The sequence below is a fragment of the Podarcis cretensis genome (genome assembly GCF_951804945.1).
Source record: "Podarcis cretensis genome assembly, chromosome: 11".
In the NCBI taxonomy this organism is placed as follows: Eukaryota; Metazoa; Chordata; class Lepidosauria; order Squamata; family Lacertidae; genus Podarcis; species Podarcis cretensis.
Window position 1 is genome coordinate 12,551,374 of NC_137180.1, and position 12,821 is coordinate 12,564,194.

Here is a 12,821-nt window from a genome sequence, read left to right on the forward strand (position 1 = left end):
TTTCCATCTGAATTATCCCCAACAAAATGGACTCTGGTCTTTTTGGAAAGGGGCTTTTAATCCCCCCCCCAATTCATTATAAATTATTTCCCAATACTCTGTTATCCTTTTACAGGTCCACCACATACGAAAGAATGTACCCTCAACTTCATTGCATCTACAGCACTTATTTGATTCAGTCTTATACATCTTAGCAAGTCTAAAAGGTAAAAGGACCCCTGACCATTAGGTCCAGTCGTGGCCAACTCTGGGGTTGCGGCACTCATCTTGCTTTATTGGCCGAGGGAGCTGGCGTACAGCTTCCGGGTCATGTGGCCAGCATGACTAGGCCGCTTCTGGCGAACCAGAGCAGTGCACGGAAATGCCGTTTACCTTCCCGCCAGAACAGTACCTATTTATCTACTTGCACTTTGATGTGCTTTCGAACTGCTAGGTTGGCAGGAGCAGGGATAGAGCAACAGGAGCTCACCCCATCGCGGGGATTCAAACCGCTGACCTTCTGATTGGCAAGTCCTAGGCTCTGTGGTTTAACCCACAGCGCTACCCGCGTCCCTTAGCTAGTCTACTCGGAGTTAAATACCATCTGTAAATCATTTTCAAGTAGTTCTCCTTCAGGGAATAACTCATTTTTGACCATTGGACCTGCTATCAGTCTCGTCCAGAGCATGTCTGTATGCAGGGGAAGAAACATTCAAGTAAATGCAGTAATTATTTCCTAAGGCTACAGTTCTCTGGAATCCTATGAACCTAGCAGTACTTCTAACAGTAAGTCCTATATATATGTCTATGCAGAAGTTAAATCCCAGTGAATTCAATGGGACTTACTTCCATACAAGTGTGCATAAGAGTGCAGCCTAAGTAAACATGTACAGGACTGAGCTGCACACAGGCAGATTGTTAGCTATATTGCCCTACAACCAGGCGTTGTAAAATGGGATCAGTGAGCCCTCCAGTGGTATTTGTCAGTGTTACATGATGAGAAAGTAATAGCAAAGAGAGTGCGTATACTGCACATAAGTATGGTAGTCTATTTATGTAGTATTTGCTTAGTTTTACACAAATTCAATCTTTTGGAAGTTTCACACAGCATCATTACAGAAAGCCAGTTTGAAGCTATTGGAATAATCGCCATCCTTGGCACCATCTGTTCCCTTTCATCTGCCTCCTCATTTGAAAAATATATATATTACGAAATCTAAACCGAATGTAAGACGTTGAACCCAAACCATTCATAGACCTGAAAAAAGACAAACATTTTGGTTGGTTTTGAGTTTGTTTGTTTTTAGCAAAGTGAATAATGCTTTCAAAGGTGAGTGCTGAACTTTTCTTTTCTTCTGAGTTAGGACCTTTGTTTTGTTTTCCTCTTTCTGTTTAGATGAACTTCTGCCTGGCCATCATGCTCTACATTTAACAATTATGGGAAGACTTACACCACTGTAACTAAAAAATTATAAATATAATCTTTTACATACAAATGACTGGTTCAGATGAATACACAATGCTTATTGGGCCCTTAATGTTAATCCTGGGGATATAACATTTCAAGATTCATAGGAAGGTGTCATTGCATTACTTAACTGTGACTACATGCACACTATACATTTAAAGCACGTGACTTCCCCCAAAGAATCCTGGGAATTGTAGTTTGTTAAGAGTGCTGGGGTGAATTACTGTTTCCAGCATTCTTTAGGGTAGGCTTCCTCAACCTTGGGCCTCCAGATGTTTTGAGACTACAGTTCCCATCATTCCTGGCCACTGGTCCTGCTAGCTAAGGATCATGGGAGTTGTAGGCCAAAAACATCTGGAGGGCCGAGGTTGAGGAAGCCTGCTTTAGGGGACCTCATGCGCTTTAAATGCACGGTGTGTACACAGCCAGAGTCTGGAACTGCAATAGGTAATCTAAAAAAAAAACAGATTTAGGAAAAATTGAGTACCACACTATTCTGTCATCAAATTCTGCATTAATAAAAGGAAAGTAGTTACTAAGGGGGGGCGCAGGTGGCGCTGTGGGTTAAACCACAGAGCCTAGGACTTGCCGATCAGAAGGTCGGTGGTTCGAATCCCCGCAACAGGGTGAGCTCCCGTTGCTCGGTCCCAGCTCCTGCCAACCTAGCAGTTCGAAAGCACGTCAAAGTGCAAGTAGATAAATAGGTACCACTCTGGCGGGAAGGTAAACGGCGTTTCTGTGTGCTGCTCTGGTTGGCCAGCAGCGGCTTAGTCATGCTGGCCACATGACCCGGAAGCAGTATGCCGGCTCCCTCAGCCAATAAAGCGAGATGAGCGCCGCAACCCCAGAGTCGGTCACGACTGGACCTAATGGTCAGGGGTCCCTTTACCTTTACCTAGTTACTAAGGGGGAAATATTCTAAATTCTAAATTACCAGCTCCAGTACAGAACAGTGACAGCTTTCCAAATATTTCTGGGCCTTGCTTTATCTGAAGACTCCCAGGCGATGCATATTGGTCCAGGAACCAATTTCTGAAAGGAAGATCAAGGGCAGGTTAGATGAGCACAGGTGCAGGGATATGCATTCAATTCAGTTGCCCTTCTGGCTTAAACAGTGGTACAGACATTCTGGCATTTGTAAGCCAATTAACACATATAACATGCTAAATACGTATATATGTTTCAATCCACAAGTGATAGATCATGAAAGCCATTATGTCAGAATAAATTAATCTTCAAGGTGCAGCAACACTCTTTGTTGTTTTGCTTTGCAGAAGAATGACATGGCTAATGTCCTGGAAATTGATACTTTACATTTATTATCAGGTGAGTGACACTAAGGCATTGGAAGCACTGTAAACACAACACCAATCAGATGCAAACAATGCTCAGACAAGATAAGGAGACCGCTGGAAATACAACACCCTGACAAATAGATAAGCACACCGTGTCTCATTTTGAGAAGGGCCTAGTAGTCGAGAAAGCAGATTCCAACCCATTGGCTAAATGGCCTTTTGCCACCTCAAAGACTAATAAACATATTTATTGTACTCTTTGGAAGTTCATTGTTTGTGATGCTAGAGAGGGCTCTTCTGGACTGCTTTGTCTAGATGTTCTGTCGGGAACACTATTTCCTCCCTCTGGCATGACGTCCTGGTGAGTTTGTGACAGGTTTGAACGAGGGACTTCCCTACACAGGCTTAAACCTAGAGAAGTGCTGCTCAAAGGGCATGAATGTAAGGCACAGGCGGGGAACCATTTTTAGCCCAAGGGCCACACTGTCTTCTACGTTGGCTTCTGAGGGCCACATGCCAGCGGAGAGCAGGATCAGAAGTAAAAGTGTGCAGATCCATGAATGCAAGATTTTACCTTTTCACAGCAGGCTACATAGACTTGCACATCTCTTTCTATCCTACATCCTGCCGAGCAATAGGCATTTTCAGAGTTCCAGGGCACACTCCAGCTAGGCAAAAGCGCCCATAGGGTGTGGGCTAGGGAGAGATTGTGTGGTGTAGGAAGAGTCCCAAGGGCCAATGAGAGAAGTCTGAGGGCTGCATCCGGCCCCTGGGCCTGAGGTTCCCCAACCCCTGGTGTAAGGTTACATTTCTGATCCCTCTAACCCCTGGCAGCTACCCCTCCTAAAAATATATCCTTCAGATCAAAAGACCCTCCAGAATAAAATGGCCTAGGTGCATGGACTGAGAGGGGAGAGGCGAATTACAAAAATCCAGGCAGAGGCACATTTAAGACGTTATAGGAGATTGTGGGGGGTAGGATTTGCAGTCAAACAGTGCTAGTTAGTATGTGAAGAGGTTAAGGACCACAGAGTTCTAAATTTCTAGAGTAGACTCTGTGATGTCACATCCCCTCTTCTCCAAGGAGAGAGGAAATAAGTTTTGCTTCCTGTCCCTCCTCGCCCATCCCACTCTCTGTTGAACCATGTAACTGAAGCTGAGGCTGGGGCTCCAGACTTAGATCATGTCTTTGATTCCAATTTCTGTATTTTGTAACCAGGAATACCTAAGCTGTGTTGTTTCTGATGTGGTATTGAACAATGTGTAAATGAGACCTCTGATTACTGTAAGTAAAGCTTTTAAACTCACTTGACATTGTAGTCCATTCACTCCGAGATGCTTAGATGCAAGGGGACACAGCACTTAATACTGAGATAGTAATTATTATTATTATTATTATTATTATTATTATTATTATTAATTTATTTATTTATACGCCGCCCATCTGGCTGGGTTTCCCCAGCCACTCTGGGTGGCTTCCAACAGAATATTAAAATACAATAATCTATTAAACATTAAAAGCTTCCCTAAACAGGGCTGCCTTCAGATGTCTTCTAAAAGTCTGGTAGTTGTTATTCTCTTTGACATCTGGTGGGAGGGCGTTCCACAGGACGGGTACCACTACCAAGAAGGCCCTCTGCCTGGTCTAACAGCCTATATTTGCCACACTTTGCAAACACTGTCCCTATTTCTTTTTTGGCTAGAGAGTGAGTCAAGCCCAGCATACTTTTTGAATTCAGGCAGTCAACAGTTTTTCTTTTGCACTTTCCACACACATGTGGTACTTCAGGATTAACTGGTATTCTCCAGTTATTTCCCAACATTGTGTGGGGAGGGGCTTACTTTACACTTTTTCTTGCTGCTCCCTTAGCTTGGAATATGTCTGACCTTGTTTCTTTGTATTTGTTTCTCCAGTGTGTATAATGAGGTGAATGCATTTCTGCACACAGGTGAACCTTTGAATGAGACATCAGCATCCATAAGCGACTATCAGGTGGTCTGGTAGATAGTGTATAGTATTTAGGATGCTTCAAAGGCTTTTATGGACAATTTAAAGCCCTATTTCTATTGTTTCCAGGGTGAGTGAAGGAGGCACTTTGCTTGAGGTCATGTCACAGACAAATGGGGCCCCGTGGACCAGTCGTGAACACACTGGGGCTTGTAAATTCAAGATCAAGCAAGCACCCTTTATAAAACAAAACAAGCAGAAGATCCAGAAGTCTGTAAAAAAAATAATACATTAAAGCTCAGAAATTCAAAGGCCTGGAAGAATTTTTTTAAAAAAAAATTTTTACTGAGAACTAGAAACTGCAAATAAAGTGGGATTTGGGAACAAACTTCAGTCTATACATAAAGCAACTCCCAGTGATTTGTGTGCAATTGCTGTCTGCTCTCCTTGTCTCCTCAGGGCAAACATCCTCAGCAAGGGACAAGTTTCCCCTTTCTCCCTCCCTTTCCCCTTTGTGCCATATATTTCAGATTGCATACCAAGCAAGGAGGTACTGTCTTTATATGGGAATGTTTACAGCAAAGCGGGGCGGAGTGGAGGGAATGCTTTAAATCCATGACACACCAAATGCAAATTACTTCCCTCCTAGTTGTGCAAGAGCCGCTGCCTCCAGTTTAGAAAGAGTTTGGGGTGGGGAGAGACCATATATGCAAAACTGCACAGTAGATTAAAGCATTGGTTTAGCAAACTTTGCACACGGCCAGGAGCCATATAGGTTGCCATAATACCCGGTGGGAGTTTGCTTCCGTGAATTCAAAGCGGGCTTAAAGGTAAAGGTACCCCTGCCCATACGGGCCAGTCTTGACAGACTCTGGGGTTGTGCGCCCATCTCACTTAAGAGGCCAGGGGCCAGCGCTGTCCAGAGACACTTCCGGGTCACGTGGCCAGCGTGACATCGCTGCTCTGGCGAGCCAGAGTCGCACACGGAAATGCCGTTTACCTTCCCGCTGGTAAGCGGTCCCTATTTATCTACTTGCACCCGGAGGTGCTTTCGAACTGCTAGGTTGGCAGGCGCTGGGACCGAGCAGCGGGAGCGCACCCCGCCGCAGGGATTCGAACCGCCGACCTTTCGATCGGCAAGCCCTAGGCGCTGAGGCTTTAACCCACAGCGCCACCTGCGTTACTCCAGAGTAAGCAGAGAGCTCTGCGTTGTTTGCAATTCCTAACCGAAAAGGATGCCGAAAAAGCCACCCAAATATCATGAACGCATTAATGTATAGGTAGGTAGCCGTGCTGGTCTGCCGTAGTCGAAACAAATTAAATTAAATTAAATTAAATTAAAAATAAAATAAAATAAAATAAAATAAAATAAAATAAAATAAAATAAATAAAAAAATCCTTCCAGCAGCACCTCGATCGCTCTGCAAGGAGGTAGCCAGGAATACAACCCCTTTCAGGCGTGGGACAGACAGCGGAAACTACCCAAGCGCGCTCCCGCGGCGGCGCGCAACGGGGGGAGGGCGCGAGGGGAAGAAACTCAAACTCCCACCCAAGTTAGACACGGAACTCGCCCAGACGAGGAGAGTGTGGGGCGCGCACGCGCAGTTCGCGGCGGTCTTCCGGGGAGGAGACACAGAGAGAGAGAGAGGGGGGGGCGGGCGGGGCGGGGCGTGGAACCGAATCCCCACAGGCCCGCGACAGTCACGCGGGGGCAGCGCGCGCCCCGATTAGCCCTCCGCCGCCCAATCAGCGTCGAGCTGAGGGATTCAAATCGAGTCCGGGCGGGCGGGTGGGCTGGCTTTAAGGGGCGAGTTAGTTTAGCGCTGCCGCCGCCGCCGCCGTCGTCGCCGCTTGAGGTGGGAGAAGGAGGAGAGAGAGAGAGAGAGAGAGAGAGAGAGAGAGAGGAAGGGGGCGGTTTCCGTGAGGCGCCCGTGGTCGCCGCCATCGTCATGGCCCACAAGCAGATCTACTACTCGGACAAGTACTTCGACGAGAACTACGAGTACCGGTGAGGGAGGCCGCCGGGGGGCCTCTTCCTGCCCCTTCGCCTGACGAGGCTGCCGCTGGGCCCGCCGCCCTTTCATGGCGTCCCTCGCCGCCCTCCGCTTCCCCTCCTTTCTTCCCGCCCAGACTCCCTTCCCAGTACCTCAGGAGAGCGGGCGGGGGGGGACAGAAAACGGCTTGCCTGTTTTTCTCCCTCCATTCCCGCCGGCTGTGCGCGGTGTGTGTGTGTGTGTGTGTGTGTGTGTGTGGAAACGGCCTCGGGACAAAGGACGGCGCGGGGCGAGGCCGGAGGAGGCCGTTGCGCCTGCCCGCTCTTCACAGGCCCTTTGGGGAAGGGCTGGCGCCGCGGAGGGAAGCGCCTGTTGCTCCACGGCGGCGGCGGCGGCGTTGTGCGCGTGTTTCGAACCCAGCTCCCTATCCCGCCGCCCCGCTCCATTTCAGCCCCGTGGTAACTTGCTGGGCCAAAACCCACCGCCGATGAGCTTAGGGAGGGGGTTTGGGTCAGGGTCTCTCGGGCCATTTCAATAGTCTGTTGACTTTGCGTTTTGCTAACGGGCAGTCTTGCTAGTGGCATAGCCTCCCAGCATTTCCCCGACGAAAATAGGGACGTCCCATTCCATAATAATAATAATAATAATTTTATTATTTATACTCTGCCCATCCGACCCGGTTGCCTGGTTTTCAACAGACTATGTAACAAAAGAGAATATTAAGCCTTTAAAAAAAAAAACTTAACCTATACAGGGCTGCCTTCTGATGTTTTCTAAAGGTTGTCTAGTTCCTTATCTCCTTGGCTCCAGGGTTGCTTTACTCCATACCTGCCAACATTTCTGCAATGAAAATAGGGACATCCTAAGGAAAAGCAGGGCATTCTGGGATCAATCGGAAACTGGGACAGCTTCTGAAAATCTGGGAATGTCCCTGGAAAATAAGGACACTTGGTAGTGTCTGCAGATAACACCATAAAAGTCACAGTTAGGATATTTATTGCCCAGTAGTGGGAGAGCCGACTTTTGTTTCGGGTTTCCTGCATGGATGCAGCTTGCAAGAAGCAAATGGAAGTTTACAAGCCACCTGATCCTGAGTTTTCTTGTTGCATAGCAAGCTGCCGGGTTTCTCTAAAAGGAGTTAAAAATCTAAAGTTGATATGAAAGCACACCTACAGTGCCATTCCTTCAACTTAGGCTATTCTGTACAAATAATCAAAAATCACAGGCAGAGGTCTAGCCTGAAACTTATATGTTAAAGCAGTTCACAAATGCTATGGAGTCTGACATAAAGCTTCTTTACAAGTTGTACAGAAGTAATTGTGACTGTATAAATGTGACTTGGTATGTTTTCTGTCCCTGGCAGGCATGTGATGTTGCCAAGAGAGCTGTCAAAGCAAGTACCAAAAACTCATCTAATGACTGAAGAAGAATGGAGAAGACTTGGTGTTCAGCAAAGCCTTGGCTGGGTCCACTACATGATTCATGAACCAGGTAAAAAAGGACATCTCTACCTAACAAGCTATTCCAGAAATACTTTCTGTAAAGCTTTTATGATGTCTTGACGTGGGAGAGGGACAAAGTCACTTCATACATTAAGTAGCCAGCGCTAGACAGAAAATGTTTACTGAAAACCCTATATTATCGGCCATTAAGTGGGATGTCTGGCCACAGACTTATAAACAAACTTCCATTTTTTTCTCTTTACAGAACCACACATCCTTCTATTTAGAAGACCACTTCCAAAAGGCCAGCAGAAATGAACAGCCTCTCTAAGCTTCTGGAACTTTATGTATAAATGTATATATGTTGGTAGTATTCAGTGAATACTTAAGAAAAATATACAAACAAGTCATTACCTGTGCATGAGCTGTATTATTCACAGCAACAGAGCTCAGTAAAATGCAAAGTAGGCTGCTATGGTCTTGAATTCTCACTGAACAAGTTAACAAGTGCCTATTTGATTTTTTCAGTTTTGTTCAATAAAGTTCACAACTTTCATGTAATGTGTTGATTATAAAAATCTTCAAAGATCTGTGCCTTTTTATTCTTAGTAATGAAGCTTCTTCCAACTGTTGAAGCAATTCATCCTGTGGCTTTTCAGCTGCTGAAATAAACATATTTTTAATGCTAAATCTATGCATTTCATGATTTTAGTTTACTACTGTCCACATTATAAAAGCCATCTATTGGTACTCTCTGTATAAAATGCAATACAATTGATGACAATAATATAGAGGTTTGTTTGTATTTATATCACCTAGTTTGTTTTACAAGAGAAGGAAAAAAACAGGCTTAATGACTCAGGTGAGTACGAATAAGAATGATCTACTGCCCTCATCCCACCTGGCTGCTCTCCACTAGTGTGTCTTTTTATTCAGAGCCAGGTTGGGATAATAGGAAATAGGAAGCAATTGTAAAGGAGGGGTGATAGCAATAGGTTCAAGTTCATTCTTTGGTAGATGCTTTTACCCATGTCAAACTGCACTGCATAGCAGAATACATCCCTAGTTTCCTGCCCCAGCGGTTGAAGTTTAGGGGATGGTTGCTGACTAGTCTAAAGGCATTTGCCTAGCATGTTTACATACTGCAGGGTCACAGCAAACAGATTGTGGCTACCTACTTGGGGTGGTCAGAAGTCATTCACTCCTGATTATGGCCGTAGTTGGTAGGTAAAGATAAATGTGGTTTAATTTGACAGTATTGATTTGCATTATTAGCTCTCCATGAAGTTTCTTCAGTCTCCATGAAATAGTAAAGTTCTTTTTTAAGTATTAGCCAGAACTCTTTATAGACAGAGTTTTATTGCCTCTTGTAACCTGGAGTCTATTTTCATAGGTCCCAGCAAAGGGAATATTTAATGTGATGCTAAAACATGGCAGTTACCTGGAGCATGTTCCCCTTTGATTACAGCATCATGTACAGCATTTTTTTAAAAAATGTAGATCAATCTATTCAGTATATGAAAAATTCTAATTTCATTTTTTCCCCTATAAATTATGGCAATATAGCAGATTTGCAATTCTGGTTTTGCTGGTTATTGGAAGGTGGAAATCTTGTTGAATCACTTTGACTTCAACCAGTTGAGCGTGTTTTGCACAGACACAAATGCATATCTTCAACCACAAGAGCTACCACAAATTAAAGCAAGAGATTCTTAGGTAGCTTAATTCTGTACCAGTGCCACACTCTGCAAGGTACCTTACTTGCTCTCAGAATGACCACATCCACATTGCTTCTCAAAGCATTCAGTGATCACCAAAATTAATATACTATTAATAAGATATTCTGAAGACAATTGAATTTTATTTTTAGTTGTACAAGGATATATTTTTAATTAAATGCTAGATCACGTACCTTTCCTAATGTAATTTTCAAAATGGCAGTGCTATAAAATCCATCTTCATTGTTGCCTATGTCACTGGTGTTGCAACCTTCATGCCCTGCCCCATACAGATGCAGTGCGAATTCAACTGCTGATTTAGGCCACAGTTGTAGCCAGGTCTATTCAGAAGCAAGCCTTATTCAATTCAATGGGACTTACTCCTAGGTAAGTATGTTTAGTATTACAGCCTTAGACATCTCTGGTGTGGCATGACAGGAATAAAGCAGGCAGCTGTACAGTTTACTGTTACTTATTTATATTGCACCCTTCCAAATGAGTCCAGGGCAGTGAACAAATCAATTTTTTAAAAAAGCATTATAAAAATAGACATCCGACCAGTGATTTCAGGGGTGCCAGGAACAGCCATCAAATGCCTGGGTAAACGGAATGTTTTTAAATTCCTACTGAAAGCCAAATACTGAGGGGAGCATGCCTTGCCACAGATGAGAAGCTACCACTGAAAAGGCAGTTGGGTCAATTTCAGCCCCTAGTGGTGGCACCACCAAACTCACGTACTGAATGTAGGGTCCAAGGTGGTTGACACTGGGGTAGGTGCTCTGTAGTTAGGAAGTCCAAAGCCATTTTGAGTTTTATATGCCAGTATTAACACCTTGAATTGAGCCTGGGAGCTCACTTCCCAAGATATTGGCACAAATGGAAATCAATAATGCCCAGAGCAATAAAAGGCTGCACTGCAAAGTACACAAACTGTTGTTTGGCTATACTTCTGCAGTAGTCTTAACAGGCTTTTATAAATTATTTTTAGGCTGTTTCATACTTTATCTTGGTGACCAATTTTGAAAAGATAGCTCTGTCTTTTGTTTAAAACTGCCCTAATAGAGTATTATTAATACAGGTACTATCATTCAATGTATTTTGTTGTAAGACATTTTGGGTGGGCTACATCCAAAAATACAGAGTATAAATGATTTTATTTTAAAAAAGGATGTATGTTTTTACCCATAAAAATATATATAATTTATGGATAAAAACAATTCTTAAAGAAAAACAATTTCTATTAAAACTTACAGCATTATTAAAGGTAAACATTTTTGTATCTATAAAGATTGCTCATTTTTTGTAGATAGCAAGAGATTGAAGCTGCAAAATTTCTGTTGTACACACTGCCTATGCGGTCAAGTTGAAATTGATTTTTATAGTATATAATGTTAGATAAGAAACAGGAAAGTGGTGTCTGTGTATTCATAGTAGTGGTTACATGCGGAGAGAAGTAAGTCATGATTATCCTTTACACAACTGATTAAATAATGAGACAAATATATTAGAAAATATTTGACACAAAAAAAGTTTGGAAGTCTGGTTGCATTGCTTTTTATTGATTTTTTTGGCGTGCAATTGTAAACACAGACGCAACCTTAACTGCACAAACTATGACTAAAAACATCCAAAATACTGGATAATGAGACATCATAAAGAAAGTTCTGCATATACATGAAACCCACATCCTAGTTGAATCTGGTAAGTTATAATGCACGGGTTTATTATTATTGCAGCTGTTTCGTTATTCCAACTATTTTCTTCACTGGAGGAATCAGAAGGTAATGCGTCAATAATATTGATAAGGTGTATTGATACAACCCAGATCATACTATGTACTGAAAGCACTTCCATTCCTTGCGCTCCGTTATTCGTATATAAACAATAAAACCGTGCCAAGCAGCGTGGAAAAACTGGCTGTATTATTATGAACAGCCCATTACCCGCATTAGGAGACGCTAAACAGGCGCGACGCTTTCGGTAGAGCTACGCCGGCCTTTCCCTTTTGCCCCTGGTGTCATGGCGACGGATCACGCGGGGCCGGGGCGCGGCTGCTGATTGGCCGCGGCCTCTGGGGTTTAACCCTCGAGTCGCGCGCCCGCCGCGTCTTTAGTGCGCGCCGCCGGGCCGGTGGTAGAAGGGCAGGGTGGAAGCCGCCGTTGGTGGGGCGTTGACCTTTTGTCGCCCCCCCCCCCACCCGCGCCATGTCTTCAGAGAGGGAAGCGGGCAGCGAGGTAAGGCGGGGAAGCGGCGGCGGCGGCGGCGAGGCCGGGTCTGTGGAGAACGGAAGGCGAAAGAGCGGCTCCCTCCAGCCTCCCCGCGCGCCGCGGCTGGTTGTTATGTAAACGGCGGCCGGAGAGGTCCTGGAAGGGGAAAGGCAAAGGCGCTCTCCCTTCTGGTGGCTCCGCTGAACCTGCTCTCGCTTAACGTGTGTGTCTATGGCTCAGGTCCTGGCAGGAGGCCTGAACAAACAAACAAAAAGGAGGGGGGGGAGGGATGCCCTTTTTTTAAAAAGAAAAAAAAATCCCAATCACCCCGAAAAAAGTCTGTTTCTCTCTGCAGAAAAGAAAACGAGGAACAGCAACACCAGAGAGCAAAAAACAAGTCTCCCCTTCCAAGTGGTGCTCAGGAAATAATAATAATAATAATAATAATAATAATAAGAAGAAGAAGTTTGATATAGCATGTCTTCTGCTGTTGTCATCGGGAGAAGGCACTGCAAAGTTTTTCCTAGCTTTTTTGCCGTGGAAGAAGTGCAATGTTGAGTATATTAGTCAAATTTTTTAAAAAGGAATGCCCCCCCCGGGGGGGGTTTAGCCTTGCCTCTCTTCTGCTTGGACGCAGGTGGCGCTGTGGGTTAAAGCCTCAGCGCCTAGGGCTTGCCGATCGAAAGGTCGGCGGTTCGAATCCCTGCGGCGGGGTGCGCTCCCGCTGCTCGGTCCCAGCGCCTGCCAACCTAGCAGTTCGAAAGCACCTC

General features: G+C 44.7%; 2 protein-coding genes across 2 annotated transcripts in view; both read left to right on the forward strand.

The window, feature by feature from the left end:
* The first annotated feature begins 6,469 nt into the window (after positions 1-6,469).
* Positions 6,470-8,816, forward strand: CKS2 (CDC28 protein kinase regulatory subunit 2). The gene is made up of 4 exons (XM_079995925.1): positions 6,470-6,530; positions 6,569-6,698; positions 8,048-8,175; positions 8,392-8,816. The coding sequence occupies exons 2-4, from the start codon at positions 6,640-6,642 to the stop codon at positions 8,442-8,444; spliced, it is 240 nt and encodes a 79-aa protein (XP_079852051.1). The 5' UTR covers positions 6,470-6,530; positions 6,569-6,639; the 3' UTR covers positions 8,445-8,816.
* Positions 8,817-11,914: 3,098 nt separating this feature from the next.
* SECISBP2 (SECIS binding protein 2) overlaps positions 11,915-12,821 on the forward strand; it is a 29,666-nt gene continuing 28,759 nt past the window's right edge. The window contains exon 1 of the mRNA XM_079995426.1: positions 11,915-12,078. Coding sequence (XP_079851552.1) covers positions 12,049-12,078 — 30 coding nt within the window. The 5' untranslated portion in view covers positions 11,915-12,048. The remainder of the gene's footprint in view (positions 12,079-12,821) is intronic.

Bases quoted from the DNA above. Each gene is read 5' to 3' on its own strand.
- CKS2 (XM_079995925.1), top strand. From the start codon at position 6,640: ATGGCCCACAAGCAGATCTACTACTCGGACAAGTACTTCGACGAGAAC. The intron at 6,699-8,047 runs GTGAGGGAGGCC...TGTCCCTGGCAG, and splicing joins GACGAGAACTACGAGTACCG to GCATGTGATGTTGCCAAGAG. The intron at 8,176-8,391 runs GTAAAAAAGGAC...TTCTCTTTACAG, and splicing joins CTACATGATTCATGAACCAG to AACCACACATCCTTCTATTT.